Here is a 14,980-nt window from a genome sequence, read left to right on the forward strand (position 1 = left end):
TTGGGGTTGGGGGAAAAACAAATCTCGTAACACCACAATTTCCTAGTTTACTTTTTATTGTGCCAAGAACAGATACTTTATGGAAATCATATACAAAAATTGCTGAGAAATTACTGAAAGGTGGCTAAAATATAGGATGAACCACCAAAGGAGTCAAATGGTCTGACATGATTATTGGCAAAGAATATTCTTTGCCTTCAGATCAGAAGGCCCAACATGTCTAGAATATAAGCATACAGCTCAAATAAAGAACAACCCACTTAACCATTTTTGAGTGAATGTAGCGATGAGTATAAATGCTCAGATGTAAAATTAAGCAGCCTGAAAATACATTAGTAGCTGTGAGTTCCTGCCACTCTCAGAATTCCAGGGAGTCCTGATTGAGAATTTCCCAATTCAACAGCAAAGTAATCTAAATTCAAATCCAAAGTTGTTCCATTGACAAAGCAAGCCCTGTTTTGCAAGATGAAACATGGTTATACTGACCCATTACTTCAATAAAAATGATCTGATCACTGTCAATTTTATTTAAATGCCATTTTTAGAATTTCAAAACCTAACTTTTCTTTATCTAAATTCAGCTCTTATTCTTTTTAAACTTTTGATAGTGTCTTGAACTATTGGCCTGACATCTCTACTTTCAACTGTGAAAAATTGCAGAAGTGCACAGCAAGTAAAATGAGCTGATAGGTGGCTATTTCAGTAATGTAGAAAAATAGGGAAAATAAATCAAAAACACTCATGAGCACAGATACATAGTTCACAAGAGGCAGCAACACAAGCAGACAAGGCCATAAAAACTAGTGGAACCCTTGTTTCATACCCAGAGGCATAGCAAGAAAGTTCCAGTTTAAGTCCCAAGTTAGACCCCAGAAGCAGTATTGGCTACCTCAGTGTAGGAAGATTTAAAACCCACGTAAATTTACTAGGATGTTTCCAGGGATGAGGAGTGACAGTTAATAAAGACTCAATCTGGGTCTTCTTTCCTACTAGAACCAAGAAAGGGGATTTTCAAAGAAAATCTTCAAGGATTATGGTAAAAGAAATAGACTAGTAAAAAGAATAATGCCTGTGAGAAGGTAGCAAGAGGGAAAAAGAATTGAGACACACACAAGAACTGAAAGAAAAATTAGAAAAAAATTCTCTGCACAGTGTGGTTAGAAGGTACAATTTTCTGCTAAGAACTATTGTTGAAGCACAGTTCATGAAAATAAGAACTAGTTGCTTGAAAATTAGGACCATCACAACAGGAGAGTGGGATTAGACTTGGTGGCTCACGTGGATAAAAACTGCTGGCATAGACATTTCAATGGGCTACCCAATCTGCTCCTGTACTGTACATTTTATAATTCATTATTTATAAACCAAGCTTGGAGCTTAAACAAAGACCCAACAACCTGTTGGGTGATAATGCTCAAAGGTTTCAGTTGGAACACCCTGATGACAGTGGCAGCAATAACCAATGCACACCTTCCTTGTCTTAGCGCAGCAAGAGCAAGGCCCAAAGTAATAACCCATATGTAGAACATATACCTCCTTATTCCTTGTATTAATCTTCTTGCAGGTCAACTGGTCCCCATTACAGTGCACCTTCCACCCCCGAGGTCAAATGGCTTTTGTTGGGGGGGGGGGGCGGGAAGAGAAGAGCATGAAGGCCAAGAAACTTCATGTCCTTTTAACTGTTCTATTCTATGTTCAGATTAACTTTATGCTAGAGTTTTGTGGGTTCATTTAAAAAAAAGGACTCTGGCCTCAATATAACTTTGTGCACAATGTTCTTCTTTTCTTTTGGGCCTCCTTATCTCGAGAGACAATGGATACGCGCCTGGAGGTGGTCAGTGGTTTGTGAAGCAGCGCCTGGAGTGGCTATAAAGGCCAATTCTGGAGTGACAGGCTCTTCCACAGGTGCTGCAGAGAAATTTGTTTGTTGGGGCTGTTGCACAGTTGGCTCTCCCCTTGCGCCTCTGTCTTTTTTCCTGCCAACTACTAAGTCTCTTCGACTCGCCACAATTTAGCCCTGTCTTTATGGCTGCCCGCCAGCTCTGGCGAATGCTGGCAACTGACTCCCACGACTTGTGATCAATGTCACACGATTTCATGTCGCGTTTGCAGACGTCTTTATAACGGAGACATGGACGGCCGGTGGGTCTGATACCAGTGGCGAGCTCGCTGTACAATGTGTCTTTGGGGATCCTGCCATCTTCCATGCACAATGTTATTCTGTGCAATAGGGACTATTGATCTGAAATTGGGAGCTCCACATTTATGTTACACTTATATGTGTCATTTTTAAATTCTGCTTAAGATCTATTAATCAAATTACTGAACTCTAGTACCGAGTCACCTCTCCAACATAGCTAAAAGGGTGGGGGAAAAAAAAATATTGACAACAAGCATTTGGAGTTGCAAATCTTATTAAAGCATTAATTGACTTGGCAATCTCATGAGAAATTCCACAGGGGAGCATCTTGGGTGCAAAACAACTGTATTCTTTAATTGCTAACTATCCTCTTTGGCCTCCTTGTCTCGAGAGACAATGGGTAAGCGCCTGGAGGTGGTCAGTGGTTTGTGAAGTAGCGCCTGGAGTGGCTATGAAGGCCAATTCTAGAGTGACAGACTCTTCCACAGGTGCTGCAGATAAAATTGGTTGTCGGGGCTGTCGCACAGTTGGCTCTCTCCTTGCGCTTCTGTCTTTTTTCCTGTCAACTGCTAAGTCTCTTCAACGTGCCACGCTTTAGCCCCGCCTTTATGGTTGCCCGCCAGCTCTGGCGATCGCTGGCAACTGACTCCCACGACTTGTGATCAATGTCACAGGATTTCATGTCGCGTTTGCTGACGTCTTTAAAGCGGAGACAAGGACGGCCGGTGGGTCTGATACCAGTGACGAGCTCGCTGCGCAACGTGTCCTTGGGGATCCTGCCATCTTCCATGCGGCTCACATGGCCAAGCCATCTCAGGCGCCACTGGCTTAGTAGGGTGTATATGCTGGGGATGTTGGCCGCCTCGAGAACTTCTGTGTTGCTAACTATACATCACTTAATACCAATGATCAATTATTTGTTGTGGGGATGTGGTTAAAATTAGAGGGGAAATACGAACATATGAACTAGAAGTAGGCCACTCGACCCCTCGAGCCTGCTCTGCCATTCAATAAGATCATGGCTGATCTGATTACAACCCCAACTCCAGATTTCCACCTACCCCCAATAATTTCACCCCCTTGCTTATCAAGAATCTATCTACCTCTGTTTTAAAAATATTCAAAGACTCTGCTTCCACTGCCTTTTGAGGAAGCGAATCTAAAGACTCATGACCCTCAGAAAAAATTTCTCCTCATCGGTCTTAAATAGGCGACCCCTTATTTTTAAACAGTAAGTCTTATTTCTAGAGTCTCCCACAACAGGAGCCATCCTTTCCACATCCACTCTGTCAAGACCCCTCAGGATCTTATATGTTTCAATCAAATCACCTCTTACTCTTCTAAACTCCAGCAGATACAAGCCAAGCCTGTCCAACCTTCCATTACAAGACAAACTGCCCATTCCAGGTATTAGGCCAGTAAACCTTCTCTGAACTGCTTCCAACGCATTTACATCCTTCTTTAAATAAGGAGATCAATGCTGTACACAGTACTCCAAATGTGGTCTCACCAAGCCGTGTATAAGTGAAGCGTAACCTAAAGGCCGGCTCGGATCTGGAAAAATAAAAACCCGACAGAACCACATCGGACCAGAGCCCTACCCGGCCAGCGTCCTTCAATTTTTTCCCGCGCCCAACCCGACCACCGCAATGTAAACTTTCTCCTGTTGACAGCATTTGTTTTACATCCATGGTGCACTCACTGTACTTACCACTTTTGGATGGATGGAATGGAAGGAAACTGCAGCATGAGCGCGATGACTTCATAGAGACGCTCACTGCGCAGACTCAGAGGCTGTGGAGTCCGGATGCACGTTGCCCTCCTTGACGTCCCGGACTCCCACCTCAGGCAGGCTTTTCAAATTTTGACGCTTACTCAACTTCCCTTTTCCTCCCAGCAGAGCAAAAAGTAGTACTGTGCGTGTCGGACCCGGACCCGACGCGTCGTCTGGTCCAGTCGGGTTGGGTAGCAGCCCTTTAGCGTAACCTCCTAACTTTTGTATTCAATTCCCCTCACAATAAATGATAATGTTCTATTAGCTTTCCCAATTACGTGCTGTACCTGCATACTAACCTTTTGCGATTCATGCACTAAGACACCCAGATTCCTTAGCATCTCAGAGCTTTGCAATCTCACCATTTTGATAATGCTTTTTTATTCTTTCTGCCAAAATGGACAATTTCACATTTTCCCACATTATACTCCATTTGCCAGATCTTTGCCCACTCACTTAACCTACCTATATCCCTTTGCAGCCTTATGTCCTCTTCACAACTTAGCTTCCAACCTGCCTTTGTGTCATCAGCAAATTTAGCAACCATACCTTTGGTCCCTTTATCCAAGTCATTTATATAAATTGTAAAAAGTTGAGGCCCCAGCACTGATCCCTGTGGCATGCCATTTGTTACATCTTGCCAACCAGAAAATGACCCATTTATGCCTACTGTTTCCTGTTAGCTAGCCAATCTTCTATCCATGTCAATATGTTACCCCCTACACCATGAGCTTTTATTTTCCACAATAACCTTTGCTGTAGCACCTTATCAAATGCCTTCTGGAAATCCAAGTACAGTACATCCACCGTATCCACAACACAAGTTACTTCATCAAAGAACTCCAATAAATTGGTTAAACATGATTTCCCTTTCACAAAACCATGTTGACTCTGCCTGATTACAATGAATTTTTCTAAGTGCCCTGCTATAACATCTTTAATAACTTCCCACATTTTTCCGATGACCGGTTAACTGGCTTGTAGTTTCCTGCTTTCTGTCTCCCTCCGTTTTTGAATAAAAGGAATTGCATTGGTTATTTTCCAATCTCATGGCACCTTCTCAGAATCTAGGGAATTTTGGAAAATCAAAACCAACGCATCAACTATCTCGCTAGCCACTTCTTCTAAGATCCCAGGATGAAGTCCATCAGGACCCAGGGACTTGTCAGCGGGCAGCTCCAACAGTTTGTTCATTACCACTTCCCTGGTCATCGTAATTTTCTGAGTTCCTCCCTCCCTCCCTTCCATTTCCTGACTTGCAGCTATTTCTGGGATGTTACTTGCATCCTCTACGGCGAAGACTGATGCAAAATACCTGTTCATTTCATCGGTCATCTCCTTATTTTTCCAGATTCACTTTCTATAGGACGAACGCTCACTTGGTTAACTCTTTTTTTTTTAAATCTGTAGAAACCCTTCCTATTTGTCTTTATATTTCTTGCCAGCTTTCTCTTTTACTCTAATTTTTCCCTCATTAATCTTTCAGTCATTCTTTGCTGCTTTTTATATTCTGTCCAATCTTCTGACCTGCCACCATCTTTGCGCAATGATATGCTTTTTCTTTAAGTTGGATACTATCTTTAACTTTTTTAGTTAACCACGGATGGTGGGTCCTCCCCTTGGAATTTTTCTTTCTCGTTGGAATGTATCTATTCTGCGTATTCTGAAATATCCCCTTAAGTGTCTGCCACTGCATTTCTATTGACCTATCCCTTAACCTACTTTGCCAGTTCACTTTCGCTAGCTCTGCTTTCATGCCCTCATAATTGCCCTTATTTACGTTTAAAATACTGGTCTTAGACCCACTCTTCTCTCCCTCAAACTGAAAGTAAAATCCAATATTACGATAGCTGCTGTCTAGAGGCACCTTCGCTATGAGGTTATTAATTAATCCCATCTCGTTGCACAATACCAGGTCTAGTATAGCCAGCTCTCTGGTTGGCTCCAGAAAGTGCTGTTCCAAGAAACTATCCTGAAAACATTCCATGAGCTCCTCATCTAGGCTACTTTTTTCCCCCCATCTGATTTTTCCAATCTACATGCAGATTGGAAACCCTCATGATCATCACCATATTTTTGTGACAGGCACCCATTATTTCTTACATAATAAAAGCAAAATACCACAGATGCTGGAAATCTGAAATAAAAACAAGAAATGCTGGAAATACTCAGCAGGTCTGGCAGCATCTGTGGAGACAGAAGCAGCATCTGTGGAGACAGAAGCAGCATCTGTGGAGACAGAAGCAGCATCTGTGGAGACAGAAGCAGCATCTGTGGAGACAGAAGCAGCATCTGTGGAGACAGAAGCAGCATCTGTGGAGACAGAAGCAGAGTTAACGTTTCAGGTCAGTGACCCTTCATCAGAACTGGCAAAGGTTAGAAATGTAGTAGGTTTTAAGCAAATTAAGCTGGGGGGGGGGGGGGGGGTGAGGCAAGAGATAACAAAAGTGAAGGTGTTGATAGGACAGGGTCACAGAATAACTGAACAGGTCATGGAGCAAAGGCAAACGATATGTTAAGGTTGTGTTGAATGACAAAGCGTTAGTGCAGAGAGGGCAATAATGGACAGAAAAATGAACAGCCCTGGCCCAAAGGCCAAACATTTAAAAAAAAGTGGGCTGTCACATGGTAAGAAAAATTAAACAAACTAAAAGAAAAAAACTAATACAAAGGGGGGCCCGTCATGCTCTGAAATTATTGAATTCAATGTTCAGTCCGGCAGGCTGTAGTGTGACGAATCGGTAAATGAAATGCTGTTCCTCGAGCTTGCGCTGATGTTCAGTGGAACACTGCAGCAAGCCCAGGAGAGATATGTGGGCATGAGAGCAGGGGAGAGTGTTGAAACAGCAAGCAACCGGAAGCTCGGGGTCATGCTTTAGGACTGAGTGGAGGTGTTCCGCAAAATGGTCACCCAATCTGCATTTGGTCTCCCCAATGTAGAGGAGGCCGCATTGTGAGCAGTGAATACAGTATACTAAATTGAAAGAAGTACAAGTAAATCGCTGCTTCACCTAAAAGGAATATTTGGGGCCTTGGATAGTGAGGAGAGAGGAGGTAAAAGGGCAGGTATTACACCTCCTGCAATTGCGTGGGAAGTGGACAAGGTGTTGGGAGTAATGGAGGAATGGACCAGAGTGTCCTAGAGGGAACGATCCCTTTGGAATGCTGACAGGGGAGGGGACGATGTGCTTGGTAGTGGCATCACGCAGACGCGGCAGAAATGGCGGAGGATGATCGTTTAGATGTGGAGGTCGGTGGCGTGGAAAATATGAGGACAAGGGGAGCCCTGTCGCGGTTCTGGGAAGGAGGGGAAGGGGTCAGGGTAGAGGTGCGGGAAATGGGTCGGACACGGTTGAAGGCCCTGTCAACCACAGTGGCTGGAATCCTCCGTTGAGGAAAAAGGAAGACATATCAGAAGCGCTCTCATGGAAGGTTGCATCATCAGAGTAGATGTGTCGGAGACGGAGAAACATGAGAATGGAATGGAGTTCTTACAGGAGGCAGGATGTGAAGAAGTGTAGTCGAGGGAGCTGTGGGAGTCAGTGGGCTTATAATGAATATTAGTAGACAGCCTATCCCCAGGGATGGAGACAGAAGTCGAGGAAGGAAAGGGAAGTGTCAGAGATGGACCATGTAAAAGGTGAGAGAAGGGTGGAAATTGGAAGCAAAGTTGATAAAGTTTTCCAGTTCGGGGCAGGAGCAGAAAACAGCACCGATACAGTCATCAACGTACTGGAAAGAGAGTTGGGGGGGGGGGGGGGCCTGAGTAGGACTGGAACAAGGAATGTTTAACACATCCCACAAAAAGATAGGCATAACTAGGACCCATATGGGTACCCATAGCAATACCTTTTATTTGAAGGAAGTGAGTGGAGTTGAAGGAGAAGTTATTCAATGTGAGAACAAGTTCAGCCAAGCAGAGGAGGGTGGTGGTGGATGGGAAATGGTTGGGCCTCTGTTCAAGGAAGAAGCAGAGAGCCCTCAAACCGTCCTGGTGGGGATGGAGGTGTATTTCTTCCTTTATACCCCACCCTACTGCGTGGTTACTGTTAGGGGGCCTGTCCGCCACTCCAAGTGACTGCTTGCCTTTATCATTTCTCATCTTGGTTTCCTGAACTTAAATCATCCCTCTCTATTGTGCCAATACCATCATTAATTAACAGAGTCATCCCTCTACTTTTTCCGAGCTTCCTTTCCTTCCTAAATGTCTTCAATATTCAGGTCCCAATCTATGCCATCCTATGCGCTCAGTTTATCCGTTTTGTTTTGCATGCTACGTGCATTCAGATAGAGCGCCTTTAGTTTTGTCCTTTTATTTTTTTTGTAACCTCTTGCCTTGACTGCTGATTTACTCTTAGATTTGTAGTCACTGTCCCTTCCTGTTACGGTCTATCTTTTCCCACATTAATACCCTTCTCTCTTTCCTTGTCTCTACTCTGATTTACTTTTGCAAGGTTTGGCAATTTCTCTAGATTGGCAATGGGCTCCTCTCAGTATCTTAATAGCCTCTCTATTTTTTCTCAAGGTCAGGGAGAGAAAAGAAAATGATTTTTCTTGTATGCTTAAAACCACACAAACATCTGGAGTGGAAGGTAAAACTTTGATGTAAACAAATACTTCACACAATCTTGTAGATAAATAGTAGAATGAAATTTCACTATAGATTGCAAATGATGAGTCCATTCATAAATGTTGGAGCAAGGAAAGTGTCATTATTTCAAGGGTTCTAAAGAGGTCCTAAAATTTGCCTAAGAGCAATTCTAATTCCCCATTGTCACAAAATAACTCACCAAAACCATGTTCTTCATAGTAAGTAACAAAATTGACACGTCAATATAGGTACAAGAAAGCAGAATGCATACAAGCCAAACAGCTCTTCAAGTGAGGTAAAACTATGCAGTTTAACCCATTGGGCTGTATTTTAAGAGTCCGCCACCAAAGTAGACGGCAGACGCAAAAGAATGCATGGCTGTGGCCCCCTTCCACACCCCTGACCCCCAGCGATGACGTGGCGGGGGGAGAAGAGAGCAATGCATCCGGCACCAATGCGCAGGCACCATTTTTAAAGGGCTTACAGCCCTCAATGGACATTTAATATATAAAAGGGCCAGATAAGTGAACATTTTGCATAAAACATTACTTTTCCAAGCATTTTTCCACTTCACCAATGGCATTTCAAAACATCCCTGCCCTCCGCCACCCCCCCCAGAATTCGCATATTGAGATTGGACCTTCATCATCGCCCCGCAATGTTCAGCACCTTCACCCTTTACCCCTTCCTAGCACCCGCCCCCCCCGACCAATCGCAGTATTGTCACCCCGCAGCCCCCACTCCCGCACAGAGAAATAAATCCTCCTCCCCCTCCCCACAGGTGTTGTGCCACATTTCCCTGAACTTGGATTCGAAGGTGCGGCATTGTCGGCCGCCTGAATGAAGATCGGTGAGGCGAATAAGGAGGTGACGGGGCGGCTACCACGAGCCTCGCCACTGCCAAGATTGGCACAGGGCCTGCCACCGGTGGCAGGCCTCTGCCATACCAATCTTCATTGCCCGACCCCCCCGGCCACCATTCCAGACAGCAGAGGGGCTTTAAAATCTAGCCTATAATGTCATACATTGAAAACTGAGTAAGCCGATACCAAGACCCAACTAAACATTATCTGCTTAGCATAGCAAGGCTAAGCAAAAACTGAGAAAGCCCTGGTCGGCTTTTTGCATGGGTTGGCAACTTCTTCAGACAATATACTCAATCTTGTATTGCTTTACAGAGCAAGTGCATAATTCACAGAATGCACAAGTTGGTCAAAACTGAATGATTTAAGGGAAGGATCTAACTGCAGTCTCTGCTTTATTGGGTTTCTGCAGCTGTTGGCATTTCTCACCTACTCAAACAGTAGGGGGCAAAAGCAGCAAGTTCTATCCAGCTATATAAAACTCAGCAAATTAGCCCTCAAAAACAGTAACAGCACTAATACTAGGAGTCCACAAAAACCCAGACACAACAAACACTGAAACATTCCTAGACAAACAGATCCAGAAAATTTGGGGCTTTACATACTTAGAAAATGCAAAGTAGGTTGAAAAGAAAGTCCACCAATTTTTTTTTAATTCATTCATGGGATGTAGATGTCACTGGCTAGGCCAGCATTTATTGCCCATCCCTAATTGCCCTTGAGAAGGTGGTGCTGAGCTGCCTTCTTGAACCGCTGCAGTCCATTTAGGGTAGGTATACCCACAGTACTGTTATTAAAAAGTCAATTATAAAATTGACTGGAAAAAATTTAATAATTGAATAAATTCAAATACGAAATTAACTATTTCAATAGAACTGAAAAACAAGCATGAAGGAAAAAATATATTGGGTTGGAGAGATGAATACAGGCCTGCAATTATTTCAGCACTCTCCTAAACCAAACTGCAGGCACCAATTTGTACATGCTTGAAGTCTTTTAAGCATGTATTTGACACCATGTCGCACAGACTCTGTTGTTAGTTATCACATCTGAGTCAGACAGTAGTGCCTTTGGGGTTTATACTAGAGATGAGCTCAATCTAAGCTAACACTCCAATGCAGTTGAGGGTGTGCTATCCTTCAGGTCAGGTCAGGGCCTCACCTGCCTACTTGAGGGTCCAGATGCATAAAGAATCTGTGGCATTATTTGGAGAAGAGCACAATTTCTTTCCTAGTCTTGGCCAAAACTTCACCTTCAATCAACATCAAAAAGGGGGGGGGGGGGGGGGGGAGAAAAGAGGGGGAAGTCAACATTCACTGCTCTTTGTAGGATGCAGAATGCCCTGCAATGTTTATCTCCAAAATAAGTCACTATACTTAAGCATAAAGTCACTGTATAAAGTACTGTGAGGAATTTCAATACAAGGGACTATATAAAATATATTCAACAGTTGATTTTTTTTTTATAAAAGACCTAAAAAAAATTAAATAGACTGAATCACACATGTCCAAAAGTTGAACAGAACAAGCGAACATACCAGGATTTAACAAACAATGGCAGGTGACAATTGAATTCAGCAGTACAATCCAAGCAGCATTTGAAGAGGAGAATTGCATTCAATTTACAGCACAGAAACAGACCATTCGGTTCAACTGGTCCTTGCTGTTTTTTTAATGCTCCAAACCTGACTTCATCTAACCTTATTAGCATATTCTTCTATTCCTTTCCCCCCTTGTACTTATCCAGCTTTTCCTTAAAATTTATCAATGCTACACACCTCATCTACTCCACGTGACAGCAAGTTCTGTATTCTAACCAGTCTCTTAGTCATTTCTCCCAAATAATTTATTGGATCCATTAATAACCATCATATTTATAACCCTTAGTTTTGGACTCCATCTACAAGTGGAAACATCTCCTCCACATCTACACTATCAAACCACTTCAGAATTTTAAGTCTGTATTAGGACTTCACTTTGAGATTATTGTAATAAATAAGGTCCAGATAGGATATTGAGAAACACTGTAGTCCTTTCCTCAAAGAGAAAAATTGCAAGGCTACAAGTGCTCATCCAATTCTCTTTTGAAAGCCACAATTGAATCTGCCTCCACTATACACTCAGGCAGTGCATTCCAGATCCTAACCACTCACTGCGTAAAAAAGTTTTCCTCATGTCGCTGTTGGTTCTTTTGCCAATCACCTTCAATCAGTGCCCTCTGGCTCTTGACCCTTCTGCCATTGGGAAGGGATTATCTCTGCACCCCTTATGATTTTGAACACCTCTATCAAACCTCCTCTCAACCATCTCTTCTCCAAGGAGAACCAAACCACCTTCTTCAATCTATGCCTGTAACTTAAACTCCCTTATCCCTGGAAACATTCATGTAAATCTTTTCACTGCACCCTCTCTAAAGCCTTCATAGCCATCCTAAAGTGTGGTACCCAGAATTGGACACTACTCCGTTTGAGACCAAGGAGTTTTTGAAAGGTTCATCATAACTTCCTTGCTTTTGTACTCTGTGCCTCGATTTGTAAAGCCCTGAATTCCATATGACTTTTTAACCCCTTTCTCAACCTGCCCTACCACCTTCAACCATTTGTGCACATATCCCCACAGGTGTCTCTGGTCCTGCATCCACTTTAGAATTGTACCCTTTATTTTATATGGACTTTCTTCGTACTTCCTACAAATATGTATCATTTCACACTTCTCTGCACTAAATTTCATCTGCCACGCCTCCGCCCATTCCACCAGCTCATCTACACCCTCTTGATGGCTAATCTCTATCCTCCTCACAGTTCAGTCTTTTCACGTTGAGTCACATGCAAATTTTGAAATTGTGCCCTGTGCAACCAAGTCATTAATGATGGAGAAAAGCAGTGGTCCTTGTACCGACCCCTGGGTAACTCCACTGTATATCTTCTTTCAGTCCGAAAAACAACAACCGCTCAACATTACTCTCTGCTTCCTGTCACTTAGCCAACTTTGTAACCATCCTGCCACTGTTCTTTTTATTCCATATGCTTCAACTTTGCTGAAAAGTTGATTATATGGCACTTTATCAAATGCCTTTTGGAAGTCTGTATACACCACAATCAACCCTCTGTTACCTTATCAAAGAACTCAATCAAGTTAGTTTAACATGCCTTTAACAAATCCATGCTGGCTTTCCTTACTTCATCCACATTTGTCCAAGTGACTATTAATTTTGTCCTAAGTTATTGTTTCTAAAAGGAGGTTAAACTGACTGGCTTGTAGTTGCTGGGCTTATCCTTACACCTTTTAAAAAAAAAAAATAAGGGCATAAGATTTGCAATTCTTCAGCCCTCTGACACCACCCCTGCATCTAAGGAGGATTACAGGATTATGCCAGTGCCTCCACAATTTCCACCCTTAGCTCACTCAGCATTCTCAGATACCTCGCATCCAGCCCTGCTGACTTAACATTATTTACAGCCTTCCTAATACTTCATCAATTTTTAGCCCATCCAGTATCTCAACTAACTCCTCTTTCATTATGACTCTGGCTACATCATCTTCCTTGGTAAAAACAGATACAAGGTACACACTCAGCACCTCAGCTACACCCACTGCCTCCAGCTTAAAGTCTGCTATCCTTTTACTATTTATATGCATATTGAATCCAAGAGTCTTCTATTTTACATTGGTTACCAATCTCTTCCCATACTCTTTGATCTGCATATTTCTTTTTTTTCACTCCTCCTCTGAACTTTCTATATTTAGCCTAGTTCTCACTTGTATTAATCAACCTTATATCTGCTATACACCCTTTTTTTTTACTGCTTCATCTTACTCTCCCTCTCTTTCGTCATCCACAGGGTTCTGGTTTTGGTTGCCTAACCTTTCCTCCTCGTGGGAATGTACCTCAACTGTACCAGAACCAACAGGTCAGGCAGCATCTGTGCAGAGAGAAACTAAGTTAACATTTCAGGTCAATGACCTTTAAGTGATGAAAGGTCATCAACCTGAAAGTTAGCTTTGTTTCTCACTCGTCACAGATGTTCCCTGACCTGAATACTTCCATCAAATTCATTTCACATTTCCAGCATCCACAGTATATTGCTTCTGCACCAGAACTATCTCCTCTTTAAAGGCAGCCGTTACAGTTTTGCCTACCAATCCTTGATTCCAGATATAGCGTTAAGATACAGATCAGCCATGACCTAACTGAATGGAAGAATCGATTGGAAGAGTTGAATGGCCTCCTTCCTGTTTCCATGATCAGAGCCACTAGCTCAGGCTGTACCTGAGCCATTGCTAACGATCAATGCCGCGCACGGAGCAGACGCGACTCGGCCTCCTCCGCCCCTCCCCCTCCATGCTCTTGCTCGGTGTCCGGAACACGAGTTTTAACTTAACTCGTTGAAATACATCTCGAACCGTCTACGTCCTGCATCGGAAACGAATTAAAAGCAAACAAACAAAAGCCTCGTCCCGCAGGCCACAGCCACACACACTCACCTTGCCGGTTCTCGTGCAGCTGTTTCTCGAATTCGTCAAAATCTGACATTTGTCAGTAATAACTTAAACGTATATTTAAAAAAAAATAAAATAAAAAGCAGAAGTCTTTATTTATTTTCCGATCGCGCCTTCATTCACCGTTACAAGCGGCATACAACACCCGCTCGCTTTCCTCGCACAATGGCCGCTCCCGAATCGTGCTCGCCTCACCCTAACTTAGTTTCTGACTGACAGCCCGTCTGGCCAATCGCTACCCGCATCGCACATAAGCGCCTTTCCAACGGCCCAATGGCTGCAGCACAAAGGCGGAACGTCAGTAGCCACGTTTAGTTGCGGCGGAACGGTATACGCAGAGGGACAAACGTCGTATCTCCTGTCAACCTGCAATAAAGCGACATCTCACACCAGATTTAAACCCTTATTCTCTCTATTCATCTAATGATAGTACACACAAAATAACATCTTCCAAGTTACATCGGGTTAGGTGTAAAGTTTTTTTTGAGGTTTACAACGTTTGCATTTTTTCTATTCATAGGTCACATAACTATATGGGCAACATTTATTGTCTCAAAATGTTTCCATTTTCCCATTGGACCAGGCTTGAGGGAGAGGCCACACAAGAAACAATTTAAAAATATTATGTGAAGACAAATAGGGAGTTCACTGTTGTATATTTTCTTAGGGTGGCCCTTTTTTAGACTTTTCTGAAGTCAATATAAATAAATTTCAGGAGCAATGTAATCATTTAATACTATTGCACGAAGTCAAGATCTACCCCCTCATGCATTGAGGCCAAATCAAAGAGAACCACTATCCATCTAAAACTGGGTAAAATATCTTATTTTTGTCACAATGAGCAATAATGGAAATTATTTTCTTAAATTTTGCAGCCATACGTAACATTTTGGTCTAATATATTAGATTCACAATTTCTTATCCCAAGTTTTTGATGCTACCCTCTGCTCCGAGTTATTCACCACTCATGCATTGCTGTTTTGGGTACGCACAATTTTATCTTTCATGAAATTAGGAATTGCCTCGTGTGTATGAAATATACATGCTGCAGTGATGCAATGATTTATAATAGTTTTCGAAAGCTAATCTTTGGTGTTGCATCATAAATTTATT

At 42.8% G+C, this 14,980-nt stretch overlaps 1 protein-coding gene across 3 annotated transcripts in view; it reads right to left on the minus strand.

The window, feature by feature from the left end:
• Window positions 1–14,062, minus strand: part of LOC137384225 (splicing factor U2AF 65 kDa subunit-like) — a 44,429-nt gene extending 30,367 nt beyond the window's left edge. For all 3 annotated transcript variants that reach the window (XM_068057938.1, XM_068057937.1, XM_068057936.1), the window contains exon 1: window positions 13,853–14,062. In XM_068057938.1, coding sequence (XP_067914039.1) covers window positions 13,853–13,901 — 49 coding nt within the window. In that variant the 5' untranslated portion in view covers window positions 13,902–14,062. The remainder of the gene's footprint in view (window positions 1–13,852) is intronic.
• Between the last annotated feature and the right edge of the window lie 918 nt (window positions 14,063–14,980).

This window comes from Heterodontus francisci, chromosome 26 (assembly GCF_036365525.1).
Source record: "Heterodontus francisci isolate sHetFra1 chromosome 26, sHetFra1.hap1, whole genome shotgun sequence".
NCBI lineage: Eukaryota > Metazoa > Chordata > Chondrichthyes > Heterodontiformes > Heterodontidae > Heterodontus > Heterodontus francisci.